Source organism: Diabrotica virgifera, chromosome 6, assembly GCF_917563875.1.
Source record: "Diabrotica virgifera virgifera chromosome 6, PGI_DIABVI_V3a".
Taxonomy (NCBI): Eukaryota; Metazoa; Arthropoda; class Insecta; order Coleoptera; family Chrysomelidae; genus Diabrotica; species Diabrotica virgifera.
The window spans coordinates 146,021,941-146,040,031 of NC_065448.1; the positions used below are offsets into that span (position 1 = coordinate 146,021,941).

Below are 18,091 nucleotides of genomic sequence, written 5' to 3' on the forward strand. Positions count from 1 at the left end.
GAGATATAGCTGTTTAAAATATCTATTTACGAGCAAACATCCCCTTATTCGAGCCCTTTAAACCCACATCAATTAAAAATTAAGGGATCTTACGGAATTTAATTTACAATTACTCTTTAAAAATCCTACAAAACTATTATTGAAAAAACTTTTTATCGCCAAAAATGAAGGAGCTATGTTTTTTTTTTCGAAAAATTCGAAAAGTCCCCTTATAGAGCATTTTTAATGTACCTATATAATACCATAGAGCCGGTTCGTATTGGGACCGTGCAAGTTCGGCAAAGCGACACCTATTTCTAAGCTCTGCAACTTTATTCGCACTTTTAATTATATTGGCCAATTATATTAGTCCTGGTTACTGGATAATTATCAAGGCCATAGTCCAAAAAAATAATAAGAAAAAATAAGATTTAGGTTATGTTATTAAAACGTAAACAATTGTATGTAGTAAATAAAATTAGTTATTAAAATGCAGTACTGCAAGCAAAATACAATTAATTAAATTTACCTGTATATAATAATTGTATATCATATCAATATTGTGGAGCAACATATAATTTTTCTTCTCCAATGACAGTAGATATGAAATGTACGTCAATTTGACAATTTCAATTGACAGTATGAATTATTTAAGAAAGTTGCAATATTTCTCCGCTATTCGCGCACGATCGTTTCACGTATCCCTTCCAAGTACTTGCACACTGCGAATACTGGATGACTAAAAAACTATTTGTATGTGTATTTTTATATATTTGTAAATTCGTATTTTTGTGTAAATAAATGTCTTTGTAATTCTTTAATTCTACTTTTTTTTCTGTATAGATCTATTAAATTGTCTATTTATAAAAATTGCAATGTTATTAAGGGTGGTTTTTAAGGGTTGAAATATTATATTATATCCTAAAGCATAAAACAATCATTATTTAACCACTCAAAACCAAATTTTACCTATATTAAACTTTACAATGTTTTTATATAATTTTTGACAATAAGGGTAGTGTACACCCTTAAAAATAATCAACGCCCTTGAGCATGATATAGAATATGAAGTACAGGGTAAGATGATCCTAACCCCAATTTTTTATGTAAATTGATGCAAGCCGAAATTATTCTTTTAGGATAAGTAAACTTTTCATATACAGTGCTAGTCAAAAGTCCGTACCCCCCCCTCGTATCTTTTGAACGGTTATACATATAATAGTGAAATTTGGAGGGAGGAAATAAACGGACGTACGCTTCTTAACTAGTCATGACAGGGGACGTAATAGTGACAGATGACTTTACAGCGCCACTGTGACAGGTAATTTTAAATGGGACCTTATGGCAAGTGACACCTCATTTGAAAGGTATTGAAAATATCTATTCAGTCATACTAATTTTTTTGGCTTTAAATTGATTTTGATTTTTGTGAATAAATGAAATAAATATAACATTGTAGTTTCGCAATTAATTATTAAAAATTCAAATGTCCGCCCATGGTTATTTTGTCAAAACAGTTGACATTTTTCAGCTCTCTAGTAGTTTTTACGTCAACGTCAACCTTTTTGACAAGTAACCATAGGCGGAGGTTTGAATTTTTATTAATTAAATGCGAAACTACAATTTTATATTATTTCATTTATTCATCCAAATGAGCTTAAACTCAAACAAAATTAGTATAGCTGAATGGGTATTTTCAATACCTATCAAACGAGGTATCGCTTACCATAGGGTACCATTTAAAATTATCTGTCACAGTGGCGCTGTAAAGTCATCTGTCACTTTTACGTCACCTGTCATGACTAGTTAAGAAGCCTACGTCCGTTCATTTCCTTCCTCCAAATTTCACTATTATAAGTATAACCAGTCAAAAGATACGAGGGGGGGTACGGACTTTTGACTAGCACTGTATAGCTCCAACAAGGGTGGTTTTAAGGGTTGAAATATTGTGATATTATATCTTAAAGCACAAAACAATCATTATATAACTAATAAGAAGCAAATGTTGACAATATTAAAGTTTAAAATGTTATTTAATTTTTTACAAAATTAGGGGTGGTTTTCACCCTTAAAAAACTAAAAGCGTACAACGGCTCAATATAGAAAATGAACTAGAGGGTGAAATGAGCCTAATCCCAAATTTTTGTACAAATCGATGCTGGACGAAAAAAATTGCGAGGTTTTGCCATTTTTCCAGCTTTATTTCCTCGACTAGTTGTATGTTTACATTCTACACCAATTATATATATAATTTTAAATTAGACATTATAAACGTCAGTAGAAAATACAGTTATGTGACGTTACAAATGTTTTTGATCGTTTGAACTATTCATAGAAAATTTGTACTTTTACAAAATGGTTTTATTTTCAATAGAGTAAACCTTCTTTCCTTTCCTTCAAAAACTGTATCAAACTGCAATCTCAACAAACTGGTATATTTTATTACAATGACATACGATAAATGTCATTAGAATATAAAAGTGGCTAAAGGTTATAAACCAAGGCCAGAATCAGAACAAAAAAAAAAAGAATATAAATATTTTTCCTTTATTCCCCGACGACGATCTGGCTAAATACCCAAGTAGGTGGAGGCCAATAAACTAAAGAAGAAGAAGAATATACGTAAATATAACCACTTAGAGCATGGACAATTTTTTACCCTCTCTAAAGAGAGAGAAAAAATTTTCCATCCTCTAAGTATAACCATAAACTGAACCACTTAGTTAAACTCTGTGACGTCATGGGTCGTTTGAACTATTTTAAGATAAAGAAGACTTTAAATTTGTACTTCTAAGTTATTATGAGTTTTTGAAGCGTGAAATTTTGGAAATCTCATTTTTATACAAAACTGAACATTATTATGTAATAAAAAAAATGTGCAAGTTCCCTATTGGATTCCTTAATTATTATAAACAAATTAGCAGTGAATTAAAAAAAACATATGGCTAACTTTGTCCCAAATCAGCCCAGACTAAATTTTTTTATTTGAAAATTCGTGTTAAAATACTAGCTTTTCGAATATATAAAAAGATTGAGTTACTCTAAATGTTTATAAACTACAAAATTTCAAAAATTTGGCATTAGGATTTTTGACTCTGTCAATTAATTTTTTTATCTTTTTTTAATAAATTTTGATACTATCACTCTTCTACTTTCATTTGGCATACTGGAAATCGTTCTATCTTCATTATTTTCTGTCTTATGTTATTGCAAAATAAAGGTCTCTGGGATAAACAAATAGAATAACTCTTAAGCTAATTAATGCATCGGTCTCAAATTTTGAGGGTTTGTTAAGTACCCCAGTACCCAACTTTGGGTGAAGCACTAAAGTTCTAAGGTAGTTTTAGTAAAAGGTATTAATAAATAACGATTTTCACTTATTTTGCAGTTTGAGTAGCAACAAATTAACTTTTTAACTTTAAAAAATCGACATTTTGAAGGTTTTTATATGTTCTGAAAAATTAAATTTTGTAGTTTTGTCATCTGTTTAGCTTTTGAATGGGGTGCAAAAAATCGAGAAAATCGCGTTTTTTGCACTAAATTGCTAATAATTAAAAAACGGACGCGAACTCTAGGCAGGAAACAGGTAGGTTTTCTTTCTATAGGTCTACAATAACTATTAAAGGTAATAGCTACCTGGATCTTTAAGTGTCCCGAGAAAATCCTCATTACCCTGGACTATTATTAAAAGAAACTGTGGATCTGTCATATCACAATATTTTTCTTCTTAGTCTCCTCTCCTCAATGAAGGTTGGCTACTTCAATTATTGCAAGGTCTTCTGTCTTCAGCTGTTCTTATTAGCTGTTCAAAATTTAGCCCTTTCATTGTCGGATGTCGGATAATCACAATCATGCGGTAATAATCATCCTTATTAAGTTTCTGCACTAAGTGAATTTTATATGGATGAAATTTGTTCTTCTTCAAAATGGTTTGGGTGTTAGGTCGGTTGATTCCAGCTGCTATTAGTTGCCTCATAGATATGGGATCAAGGTGAACATATCCTAACACTTAAACTTCACTAGCTTCATTCACTACAGACCCTTGAGTTTCTCGTTTTTTATTACCAAGTTTCCTGAATTTTTTTACCCGCTCCAAAACATATCTCCTACTGACATGTTTGTGTTGATGTTGTTTATTAAATTGCGGAGCTGTCATATTGGCACATTTATTATTTATAAATACAACGAAATGATAATACATGTTCAGACTACAAATTAATGCTTACAACTGATATCCACAAGAGAATCCTCTAATTTCACGTTTCTTATGTGCTCGTATTATATCATTTAGATAGTATGACAAATGTGACAAAAAAAAAAGAAAAAAACTATGCGAAGAAAGGAATTAAAATCTAAATCATCGACGTACTTAACCAACTAATTAAGCAGTAAGACGGGCTTTAAAACGATATCTTGACATTTCGTTCTAGTCTGACTACCCTGTAAATATATTGAACATTTTTTTTTTTAACAAATTACTTAAATTTTTTTCATACAGATGTAAAATGCTTTGAGCATGCGTTTGATCCACTTCGGAAGGCATTTGGTACACACAAACCCTGTAAATCTTGCCTGCGCGTATGAATTAGCTCAACAGATATAATTATCCGAATCTTATTTTAAATTTTTAATGGCACGATTTACCAGACCAAATGGTTTTCCATTTTTTGAATGTTCTAAGACTTATTGATTTCATCTATGACAATTTTGTACCATGAGCAGCAAAGTAGTAGAAGCTACTGTTTTCCTGTAAACGGTAAAACATTACAGAGAGTTAAGTATTATACAATTCGTAGATATAGGCGGCTGAAGTAAGGCGATAAAATCGGCAACATTGCTTATGAGAATGAGTTGCATTGCCACTGTATAGTGACTGAAGTCCATTAGGTGGGCAGCGCAGTAGCAGTGTTGCCATTTATAGGCCTTATATGTAATTTAAAACTAAACAGTTTGTAGAATGAAAACTACTGTTCTTAACATCTGCATCTTAATGTAAAGGTTAACTGTTTTGTTTTCGACTCCGCTGTATGTAGTGAAGGCGTGGACAAGTACCACATTCTGCAGGTTATGTAAGGTCAATTAAAATGAAAGACAATGAATCTGAGATAGTGAAATTGTCTCATTAGAACTATTAAGTCACTGTAAACAAACTTATGCAGACCAGAATGATTTCCAGCGTCCATGAGGATATGGTACTGGAAGATAAAAACTGTTGTTTCGTCTGCTGTAAATTGTTATTCTATCCATGCAAATATTTATTTATTTTTCGTAAATAAGTCTTCATAATCCGTTTTTAATGTCCATAGATACTTTAAAAAACTCGTTATTCTTTACTTTTCTGATTTCTGTACGTGAGTATTAATTATTATGAACATTAATATCACAAGAGTGTGAGATAAATTGAAAATAATGTGACAATTTTTCGAAAACTTACTGCCTGGCAATAGACAAGAGGGGTCGAGTGGAACACGAGGACTTTCGAATGGAAACAAGTTTGAGAAACAAATTGGAGCATTATTTCCTTATTTATTCTTACTGTCGGTATTTTGGAAGGATTATTTTTTAATACTTACATAAAATTCAAATCTTTGTAAATAAACATTCAGTGACATTTATCACAATCTATGTTTTTCAACTTGCCAAAGTGAACAGCACAGTTTAGCAAATATTTAGAGGAAAGTATCAATAAAATATTGGTTAAAATTACATATTTATAAATACAGTTTTATTCATGAAATAATCATACCGAATTTCAATCGAGCGCTTAAAATTGCCGATTTGTATTGTTCTCGTGACAATTTGACATTAGATGCAGAACTAAAAGTTTAATATAGTCGTAAGTAGATTATTCTCAGTATAATAATAATCTGATTGGACAGAATTAAGCACGTGATAAAAAATCGTACTACACGATTGGAAATTAAAATCTTTAAAAAATAATCAACATTAATATCACAAGAGAGTGAGAATAAATTAAAAATATTGCGACAATTTTTCAAAAACTTGTTGCCTAGCAATATACAAGAGAGAGGGGTTTGAGAAAGTAAGTTTGAGAAAAAAACTGGAGCCATATTTTCTTATTTATTATTACTATCGTGTGATATTCGAGATATTATTTTTTAATACTCACATACAAAATTCAAGTCTTTGTAAATAAACATTCAGTCACATTAATGACAATTAATGTTTTACACCTGGTCAACGTGAACAGCCGAGCTGATTTAGCAAATATATCAATAACATATTAGTTAAAATTATTTATAAATACAGTTTTATTCATGAAATAATCTTACCGAATTACACTCGAGCGCTTTAAATTGCCGATATGTCGATGCCTCAGAAGCCAATCGGTGTAAGTCAATAAGTGTTTAAAATGAGATGCTAAGATGTTTCTGAATGTAGTTGCAAAAATATAAGTAATAATTATTAAAAACAAATAAACCGTCTTCATTTATAATAATATGGGTAATATATTCATAAAGACAAACAAGGAAATAATAATATTATAAATTAAATTAATATTTATTGACGAAAAACTCCATTTTACAATTAAAATTAAAAGTCAAAATTAAACATTGAACACAAGTTAACTTACATTACTTACAATTAAACTAACGACATCAAAAAATTAAAATCAAATTAAAATAATTCACGTGAAATAGTCCTTTTAAAAGCATTTAGTGTGACTCCCATAAAGTCTATATTTGGAAACTCATTTACACTAGAAACAATTCTATTTAAAGGCATATTTTCTGCATGACGTATATTGCACGATCTAGCAGATAGCAAGGGACATCTTCTCAGATTCCTAGCTGGAACATAAAAATCTATTCGACCCAGAATGCTAGGTGCGACAATAATACCATTTAACACCTTAAATACGAAATTAAGGTCAAAGTATCGCCTGCGATCCTCTAGACGGTGCAGATGAAACATCTGCATGACCTGACTGGAATTCAATTGCATTCCTCTAGTACCTAATCTATACCACAGATACCTAACGAATTTATCTTGAATCGATTCAATTCGATATTTGTGATTCTCATAACTTGGACTCCAAATCACTGAACAATACTCTAGTAATGAACGAACATAACTCAAAAACAATCTCACAATTACAAACAAATTATTAAAATCATATGACATTCTGATGACTAACCCTAATGTCCGATTAGCACGCGCAATAATGGCATCATAATGGTCCACGAAACTTAGCTTACTATCCAGTAACACACCTAAATCCTTAATTACCTGAACCCTAGATAAATCCACATCTCCTATCTTGTATTTAAAATCACTGGTGGTCTTATTACGTGAAAAAATGATATATGAGCATTTCGAAGGCACAACCATTTTTTCAAATACTTTAGATAAGGCTGACTGAATACAAACTGGCCGATAATTTTTGATATCACTATGATCTCCTGCCTTGAAAATAGGACACACAAAGGAATGTTTCCATCTGTTCGGGAAAATTCCCGTCTGGAGAGATTTATTAAGAACATATAGTAATGGTTCACACAAGGACACTGCACTTTCTCTTAGGAACAAATTCGGTATCAAATCAGGGCCATTGACATTTAATGACAACAACACATTCAGTAAATTGTCAAAAGTGACTTCGAGGTTACTAATTTCCACCTCCAGCTGTTGTGAGCAAATTTCATTACTCTCCAGGTTATCCAGAGATTTACCATTAAAAGTGCTGTATACAGTGCCAGCAAAAAAAATCTTTACATTGCCAAATAAATCACCAAATTTGAAGACAATTTTCATGCGTTTTGTCTGCGCTTGGAGGGGTGGCTAGGGGAGGGGAGATAGCGTACTTGCGACGGAAATTATCTGTAGTTTACGGACCGCTTGGCTTACTTAGGGTATTCTGCGCGTTTGCACTTTAAACAGTTGGCTTTGTGCGGGTAGTCAGTGTTAAACTTCGTCTCATTTACCGCATAAAGTTTGACATCGTCAAATTCTAAATTGAACTGACAAATATGGGTCGAAAGGAACTCACAAAAGAGGAGAAGGTTCATCCTTTAACATTACTGGAGAAAGGAGACTCTGTAATTACCATAGCATGTGATATTGGTGCTTCAAAAGGGGCTATTTATCAACTGAAACGTTCGGCTGCAACGTTTCAGTTGATAAATAGCCTCTCTTGAAGCACCAATATCACGTGCTACAGTAATTACAGACTCCCCTTTCCCAGTATTATTAAAGCACGAACCTTCTTCTCTTTTGTGAGTTTCTTTCGACCCACATTTGTCAGTTCAATTTAGAATTTGACGATCTCAAACTTGACACGGTAAATGAGACGAAGTTTAACACTGACTACGCGCACAAAGCCAACTGTTTACAGTGCAAACGCGCAGAATATCCTAAATAAGCCAAGCGGTCCGTAAACTACAGATAATTTCCGTGGCAAGTACGCTATCCCCCCTCCCCTACCCTCCCCTCCAAGAGCAGACAGAAAGCATGCAAATTGTCTTCAAATTTGGTGATTTATTTGGCAATGTAAAGATTTTTTGCCGGCACTGTACAGTACCAAAATGTTTCGCAAACAACTCTGTTATTTTTTGTTTGTCATTCTCACTTTCCTCACCTAGAAACATAGAGCCAGGGAGAGCACCATGTCCGTTGGTTTTATTTTTGATGAACTTCCAAAATTCACCAGCGTTCTCATTTATTCTCACTTCCATCTTTGAAACGTAAGCATTGTAAGACTGCTCAGTGAGTGATGAGCATTCATCTCTCAAATTTTTAAATTCAATATAGTGGTGATACTTATTTGTAGTTTTATATTTTTTATTCGCAATCTTTTTGGCAATGTCTTTACTCTTAAGTTCAGACGGTGGTTCAGATGAGAACCAAACAGGAAAATTCGATCTTTTTACAGATATCTTTGGTACAAAAAGTTCAATTGCGTTCCAAATAATGGAATAAAAAGCATCTAAAATGTCATTTACATCCTCTAAACAGTACAACTCAATCCAATTGATCTGAAGCAAATAACACTAGTTTACAACCAATTTGCGACTAGAATGCAATATGCTGTTTTTTGTTAATTTTTGCTCTCTGAATATGATTATGATAATAAAAAGTTCCTAACACGTAAGATTTTTGAGTTATAATTTTTTCAAAAAAAATGAGTTACGATTTTTGAGTTATATTTTACTAAATTTTTTTTAAACAGTCATTTGTAATATATCGGGGAGTGCTGTTATCAAATTACCATTTTTTCTAAAAATTGTGCATAATTTGACAACACTGGGATATTTAAAATGTCTTTAATAACACATTAACATTTAAATAAAGAATAAACCAAAGGTAATCCTTAATCAGTAAACCTACCCATTTAAACTTACATAGTTCTAAACCGTTTTAACGACTGTTACTTCTGCATGACAAAAGTGTCTGTGTTTTCAAGGAAAAGCAAGCATAAAATTGAATATCCAGATATTATCTCAGCAATAAAGCCGGTTTTCCATGGAGAAGATTTTCCAGTTCCAGGACCCACGGCAAATTGGGAGGAAGATTTGGAAATGTATGGCGATAAAAGTAAACCCGATGATGTATCAGAAAAGAACGATTCTTATTTTGACGAAAGCGACGAAAAGCACCTTATTGCATCCAACAAGCCGAATTACATGATTTAGTTCTAGACCTTCACTTGTCCAAAGGACATGCTTAACTATACGTTCTAGATTACAATAATGGATTTTTTTTAAATGGAATCTACTAGCCAGTAAAACTTATAATATTTAGGAACCGTAACCAGGAGCTATCCTAGTTTTTTACTATGCAGGATAAAATGTGTGTTCGTGTTAATCCACATAGTGTTATGGGAAAATTGGGATATGCACAAAATTGTGTACAAAAGACTTACTATAGTTTTTGTTTCTAGTTCTGAACTTATGTGTATATAGTATAAAAGAATTTTTATAATAAACAGCAATACTTGATGCATTCTATAACTCAAAATCTAACATTTCATCTGACAAAACAATGTACGCGTGGACCCCTGCGCAGAAATGCACGGCACCTTAAGAAGAAGATAACTCAAAATCTATACGTGGTGGAAAATTTTAGTGTTTGAATTCGCATTCAGGGTGCCTTAAACTCCACGGTACAGCCATTTTAACATCTGTCGCAAAAATTTTTTGTTTATTTGTTGACTAGTGTAATTATTCAAGGCACCATAATCCGCCTTGTGAAAGTTATAATAAATATTAGTTTCCAAACTGATATATTGATTATCAAATAATATTAATGCTTCAAGTGAGGGATGATACCTGTCACACATCATTAAAGCTTCCCCTTTTTTTAGATTTAAATAATTATCAGAGAAACACAGATCAAGAATTGAGTCATACTGGTTTTTAAAATAATTATATTGACCTAATCCTAAAAAATTGAACTCGTCACAAAACAAAATTTCAGTATCATTACTTATATTTTTAGCAGTCGTCTCACCGTCCCATATCAGATTTGGTAGATTATAATCCCCAAATAATACTAGTTTAGAATCTTTATACTTATTCATAATTAGTTTTACAGTATCAATGTGATTGGAATAAACATCCAATCTAGATCTGGGCGGAATGTAGACACAGCCAAAAACATATTTAATGCAATTAATAGTAATTCCAGCAAAAACCTGTTCTACATTTGAACTGGCAATTTTCACTAGACAAGAACTGATATCACTTCTAACTGCAATTAACACTCCACCTCCTCTTGATTTCTCGCTGGAAATATGATCACGTTCCCGACGGTATACGGTATATAAATCACAGAAAACTTCATTACTTTTAATTTCAGGACCAAGCCAACTCTCTGTTAGGAAAATAACGTCATATGTAGCTGAACAGGATGTCAAATTTATCGTTACCCTAAGTGCAAAATGTCGTATGTAAAAAATTTCAATTTTTCAGCTGATTTATCAGTAGTTATAATAAGAAATCAAAAAGTCGTATGTTTTTACAGCTGTTTGTTGTAACTGCAAAAAGTCTTATGTATGGAAGTGTTGACCATGTGCTGACAGTGAAAACGTGACCCGTAGATAATTGTTTGATTCATTGTGTATCACATTAAAGAAACATTATTTTTTTACATATTATTATTCTTAAAACAATTTTAATTATTATTAATTTTACTTAGTTGCGCTATTTTAAGGTGAAAAGTGAAGAAACAACCGTTTAACCAGGTGAGTATAACCAAGTGATGAAGATGAAGAGTGCAGTAATATTGCTTCTAAAAGACAAAAGCTTAAAACAAAAACAAAACTTACTGAAGTGAAACATAAAACTAACGTGAAATCAAAACGAAAGAAGGAAAATAATTCTGAAAAAATAAACAATTCACAAGGAACTGATTTTGTTACACAAGAGGAGGCTCAGTCGATTGGCCTTAATAGTAGCACGGAAAATTTGCCTTTAACCAAAAAAAAGAGAAGGAAGGGGGAAAACTTAAACCCAAGAGATTAAGAACGAACTCTTAATGCAGCAAAAAGAAGAAAAGGAGAAAAATATTTAGGTTTAAAAAAACAAGACAACGGCCAGTACAAACTTTCTTTTGAAAGAGAAAAACGAAAAATGAAAGCTCCATGTGAATGCAAGAATAGGCTTTTTAATTGTGATAAAGTGAGTGAAGCTAACAGGCTTCAACTTTTCACAAATTTTTGGAAAGGAATTGAAAGTTAAGAAACAAAACAAGCTACTATAGTGTCTTTGGTGGATAAATCTACACCAGAATTTCGACGATCAAGTACTGTTTCACAGAACTCGCGTAAAAATTCTTCTTTTAAGTACCATTTGAAGGTGGGTGATATAAGAATGCGAGATTGTAAGAAAATGTTTTTAAATACATTCTCTTTAGGGGAAAGGTCTGTACGTTCTTGGGTTATGAAATCACCCCTTGATATCCCTATTCATCGAGAAAACCATGAAAACGTAGAATCTACAAAAAATATTGATTCCAGTGCTCAGACGCCTTCTAGAGATGATACAGAAAAAAGGAGGGGAATCCATCAGCTTTTAGACTCTTTGCCAAAAATGGAATCGCACTACTGCCGTGCTAAAACAAGCAAAGTGTATTTAGAACCAATGTGGGAAAGCAAGAGTCAACTTTACAGAGAATATGAACGTGTCTGTCAAGAGCAGCAACTTAACCAGCATCAACAGCTCTTTTTCATGTAGTTTTTGAAAATAATAATATCGGGTTTTTTTTCCTAAAAAAGATCAGTGTGAGACTTGCCTAAAACACAAACTGGGAAAAATAACAAACGAAGAATATGATGATCACCAAAACAGGAAAGTTGAATCCAGAAATGAGAAAGAAACAGATAAAAAAAGGGCTGAAAACTCAAGTGAAGTGCAAGTTTATGCTGTTGATGTGCAAAAAGTTCTCACTTGTCCAAATATAAAGGCATCTACAGCCTATTACAAAACCAAACTTAAAGTTCACAATTGGACTATTTATAACTTGGTAACACATGAAGGCACATGCTATGTTTGGCACGAAGGTAATGGAGGTGTAGAAAGATTTGCTTCAATGATTGTGAGGTTTTTGAGAAAAAAGTTGGAAAAAAGAACCAAGTATCAATGAAATAATTATTTGGAGTGATGGTTGCACTTACCAAAACAGGTGTGAGACTGTTTCAAATGCTCTACTGTATTTCACTTGCCAAACAGGAGTAACTGTATATCAAAAATATTTGGAAGTGGGATACACACAAATGGAGGTAGACTCCATGCATAGCAAAATAGAAAAAAAGCTTAAGAACAAAGAGCATTACGTTCCGGCAGACTACGTGAGAGCAATACGTGACACAAGAACCCATCCAAACCCTTCTGTGTAGAAAGCTTATCTTTTAAGGATTTTCTTTGTTTTTCAAAAGGATACTACAAGAGTATAAGGCCTGGTTCAAAAAAAGGAGACCCTTATGTCACTGACTTAAGGTGCCTTAAGTATGTAAAAGATGGCCATATTTGGTACAAATTAAACTTTTCAGATAACTGGTTAGAGCTACCTAAGAGACCAAAACCAATTAATGAAGTTTTCCTAACACTTAATCCTCTGTACTCCAAATCTCTACCAATTCAAGACAGGAAATACAAAGACTTACAAGAATTAAAAGCTTGCCTTGAGGAGGACTCCACTTTTTTACGACAACTTGAGTCATGGCAACTAGAAAAAAGTTTTACTTACTGTTTTGTTACAAAAATGAGTAGAAGTTGTGTAAATAAAATTTTTAAAAATGTATGTTACTTTATTTTTTTGAAATTAGAGTGAAAAAAGCTGTATGTCTACATGAAAAAAGTCGTATGTAGAGTTATTACTATAAATTAAGTTGCAAAGTGTCGTATGTACAAAAAAAATAAGTATATCATATAATTTTTCCTGTGTAATCAAAATCATTTTAAAAGTAAAGACTAAAAAGATAAATATTTTTTATTCCCATGTTTAAAAAAAATGCATTTAAAAGTAAATACGTTTTTTCTACCTCCTGTAAAGTACACTAATTTTACATACAACATTTTGCACTTAGGGTAACGATATGTCCTTTAGCTTCGTACGCAGACCACGCACATTTTGGTAGTAAAGTGATAGACTATTCATACTTATGTTCGCATTTGGGAGTTTTTTGGATTCTGGTGGTTTTGTTCTTTTACCTTTGAAATAAACGGGTTACCATTCTTGTATCGTATTGCCAAGTTTGATTCACCATTTCTTCTACGCCTATCAAGTTCTTCATATAATTTCTTGAGATGATTTCGTTGCATTTGAGTAAGATCTGATTTAATCAATATGCTCGATGGCTTCAACTTATGTTTGTTTTTAAGACATGCAATCACTGTGGTATTATTTTGAAAAATTACCTTAAACTCAGTTGCTCCAACCTCCAGTTTCGTTAGTACTTCTCGAATATTTGCCTTGTCATGATCTATTCTCTCATTAGTAACCTTAGATTGGCTCTCATCAACATTATAGATTAGTATATTTTTAGATCGACTACTTCTATCTTCTAATTCCAGGAACATATCTTGCTCATCTTTGATAATAGATACACTTTTATTTCTTATCTCTTCACTTCCATTTCCACACATGGTTTCAATTTTTTCTTGTAACCCTTCAAGTTTCTTTTCTAAAGTTTCAACTTTCGCCTCATTAGATTTTACAGACGCTTTAATTGTATCTATTGTTGCCTGCACTTCAGTCCTCTGATTTAACAATAGGTTAATTATGTGAACAATAACTACTAGTACATCTTTATTGGTAGTGGTACTTTTCTTTAATAAATTATTTACAATATATTTACAATTTATATACAATAATGTGTGTTAAACTTCAATAAGTCATTTTTAGGGAGAATTGACTTACACCGTTTGACTTCTGAGGCATTCATGTATTTCGCTCGTGACAATTTGACATTAGATGTAGTCTTAAAAGTTTATTTCGGTTAATTTTCTTAAATGTGACAGTTGTCAAAACTATAAAACTAGTTGTAATTAAGGGGATGGGTATAAACTTTCGGCTCCAATGCTATTTAAATGGGATTTATTTTTTTTCGAACCTGAGAAAACTAATAAATATTTTTGAAAAATTTAAACGCAGAATGAAAGATTGGGCGAGGGCCGTTATTGACGAGGGCCGAAAGTCCCTGAAAACTTTTATAATGTTTATTTTAATAAGTTACAGGGGTGAAAAACTGAGAGAAAATTTAGTGTGATTTTTAATTTCAAATGTCTCATTCAAAAGAAACTTTTTATTGATTCTAAGGGACTTTCGGCCCTCGGCAATAATTTAGTCTTTCATTCTGCGTTTAAATTTAAAAAAAATACTTATTAGTTTTCTCAGGATTCGAAAAAATGAATACATTCAAAACACATTGAAAATTTTGACAGGCGACATTTTGCGCCTTTCCACTTTATAAGCAGAAACAAAATACCTACTTAAAAATTATGCTCAGTATAATAATGTAAGTAGGTTATTCCCAGTATAATAATAATCTGATTGCACATAATTAACACGTGATGAAAAATCTTACTACATGATTGGAAATTAAAATCATTAAAAAATAATCATTTAAATATATTTCACTATTTATCAAATTATCTTCCAGAAAGACTTTGACAAATGTCAACCAATTTTAACGTTATTCATTTTGTAGTTTATGAAAATAAACTTGTTGACATTAGTAGTTTTACTTTGAACCAGTAAGGGCCGATTTCTCATGTCGAGTTCAACTCAAGTTTAACCTGAACTTTTGGTGAACTACAGTTAAATGTCAAAATTTTGACGTTTAACAGTTGTTCACTGGAAGTTCAGCTTAAATTTGAGTTGAACTGGATATGAGAAATTCGACCTAAGAGGCGTCACTTGTGTAAACCAAACATAGGCGTATCAAATTTAAAATATATTAAAAAATGCCAAAAAAAATTATTAATTCTATATATAGTTTAAAAAATAAAATTTTATTACTAACTTAACTTACTATAATTAACAATTTTTTATTAAAAATGATTATTTCCCTGTTGACTCTTTGCTATTCGGTATCTAATTATATTTAAGTATTTAGCTATCAATCATCAAAAGTTTATATTATCAATTCACTGTATAACACCAACTAGGTATATTCATTGATGTATAGTTTCTCAATCATGTATATCTTCCTGACAAATCTTTGTTTATTTATATTTTTGTAAGTGAAAGTTTAAGGGGGTCATACTGTGTATCAAGAAAATTTATAATTATGTATGAATGCAACTGTACCAAGATATTATCTTTACGAAATGTAGGTATCTATAAATATACCAGATTATTTTCCATGTTTTTAGTGTAATATCGTTGTCTTTAATTGATAAACCATTGAATATATTACTTAGTATTTAGGTTTAATAGATTTAATGTATTATTTAGTTGTAAATATAGTTGTAAATTTTTGTAAATTACCATTTTTTTTACCTGTGTAATTTTGTTAAAGTTTCCAAGAACATATATCTAATAACGCACCAAACAAGGTAGTAGACGTAGATGAGTTTTTTGCTTTGCGGAAGGAGGTTAGGCAGCAACTCAAGCACGAAATAACTGATACCCCACCAGCAGACAATGACGCGCCACCTGGTGATGAGGATCAGACCAAAGTGATTAGTTCCGACGAAGAAACAAAAATTCTTAGAGAAAGAATAATTTCAATTCGAAGAAAACTCCATAAAAATACGGTGACCGCAGTGACTGCTAGATGGAATTATGAAGAAGCGGTAAGATATTTTATTAAAGTGTGCTTGATATATTACTAAATAATATAATATAGTATATCATATTACTGTGTGGGATATTAATTTAATTAGTTTGTGATGTAAAAATAAAGATTCATTTTATTTTGCGACTATGATTTGGTAACACTCCTCATATCTAATATACATAATATATGGTATAATTTTATTTTTTAATATTGTTAAAAAACAATTAGTTTTGTTAGACATAATCCTTAAAATACACTTAAGTACATAGAAATCGACCCACTTCATAAGTTTCAATTTTATCACTTTTACAAGAAATTATAGAGTGATGAGCGCGCTAGTAACTATCAAAATAACGCAAAAGATGGAAAACATATTAAGTTGTGAGATAAAAAGAAATGATAAATAATAGAGTTAAGAAATTTAGTGATAAAAACCTATTGATTTACATTCTATTTATTGTTTCCCACCTTTAGACCAGAGGAGTATGTCAACTAAAATTGTCACTGTGGCACTTGCCGAACTCGTCCGATACGTCTAAAGGTGGGAAATAATAAATAGAATGTAAATTACCCCGCACAAACCTTATGGAAATTAGGTCCCAGTGGATTTCGTTCATACTTTGGGAAAATACTGTTTGAAGCATCCTGATAATAAGTTGTGCCCACAACTCAATCGTATGAAGGATTTTCAAGATATAGAGGCACAAATTCGGAAAATTATATGATTTACTGGGTATTCCAATTCCCTGAGTTACTGGTTATCTTTCAACATGTAGAAGTTTGGATCAAGGAAAAGTACTAGTAGTCTAGGATTTTTTCCTGGCTATCCAATGGCGACCTTTACTTTGACCTTGACCTTCAACGGACGTCATCTTCTAGAGTTTCGAGGGTTTTTGGCATTAAATTGATATAAATAGATTACTTATGGGTTTTTGGGATCGCTAAACACGAATATGCCATCAGAATTGACCTCCGGAGAACGTGGTGGCCAGGGCCACTGCAAGGGACGTCATCTTCTAGAGTTTCGATGGTTTTCGGCATTGAATTGATACAAATGAATTACTGAAGGGTTTTTGGATATCGCTAAACACGAATATGCCACCAGAACCGACTCCCGGAGCACCTGGTTTCCAAGGTCAATGAAAGGGGCTCCTGGAGTTTCGAGGGTTACTACATTAATGCACACGGATTAGTTATAGGTTTTTGGGGTTGCTGAACACGAATACGTGATCAGCACAGACACAGGAGCACCAGGTGCCTAAGACAGGTTGTCTTCTGGAGTTTCGGAGAAATCAAATGGATTACTCTTACGTTTTTAAATCCAGAAGATAACCTGTCTTAGGCACCAGGTGCTCCTGTGTCTGTGCTGATCACGTATTCGTATTCAGCAACACTAAAAACTTATAACTAATCCGTTTGCATTAATGTAGTACCAAAGAACCTCGAAACTCCAGGAGCGCCTTTCATTGACCTTCGAAACGAGGTGCTCCGGGAGTCTGTTCTGGTGGCATATTCGTGTTTAGCGACCTCAAAAACCCTCCAGTAATTCATTTGCATCAATTAAACGCCGAAAACCATCGAAACTCTAGAAGATGACGTCCCTTGCAGTGGCCCTGACCACTCCTTCGGAGGTCAATTCTGATGGCATATTCGTGTTTAGCGATCCCAAAAACCCATGAGTAATCTGTTTATATCAATTTAATGCCGAAAACCCTCGAAACTCTAGAAGATGACGTCCGTTGAAGGTAAAGGCCGCTATTGGATAGCCTGGAAAAAATCCTAGACTACTAGTACTTTTCCTTGATCCAAATTTCTACATGTTGCCAGATAACCAGTAACTCAGGGAATTGGAATACCCAGTAAATCTTA

At 32.4% G+C, this 18,091-nt stretch overlaps 1 protein-coding gene across 2 annotated transcripts in view; it reads left to right on the forward strand.

Annotated features, from left to right (window-relative positions):
• LOC126886910 (pre-mRNA-processing factor 39) overlaps nucleotides 1-18,091 on the forward strand; it is a 126,404-nt gene that overhangs the window by 82,439 nt on the left and 25,874 nt on the right. For both annotated transcript variants that reach the window (XM_050654069.1, XM_050654070.1), the window contains one exon: nucleotides 15,962-16,238. In XM_050654069.1, the coding sequence (XP_050510026.1) occupies nucleotides 15,962-16,238 (277 nt within the window). The remainder of the gene's footprint in view (nucleotides 1-15,961; nucleotides 16,239-18,091) is intronic.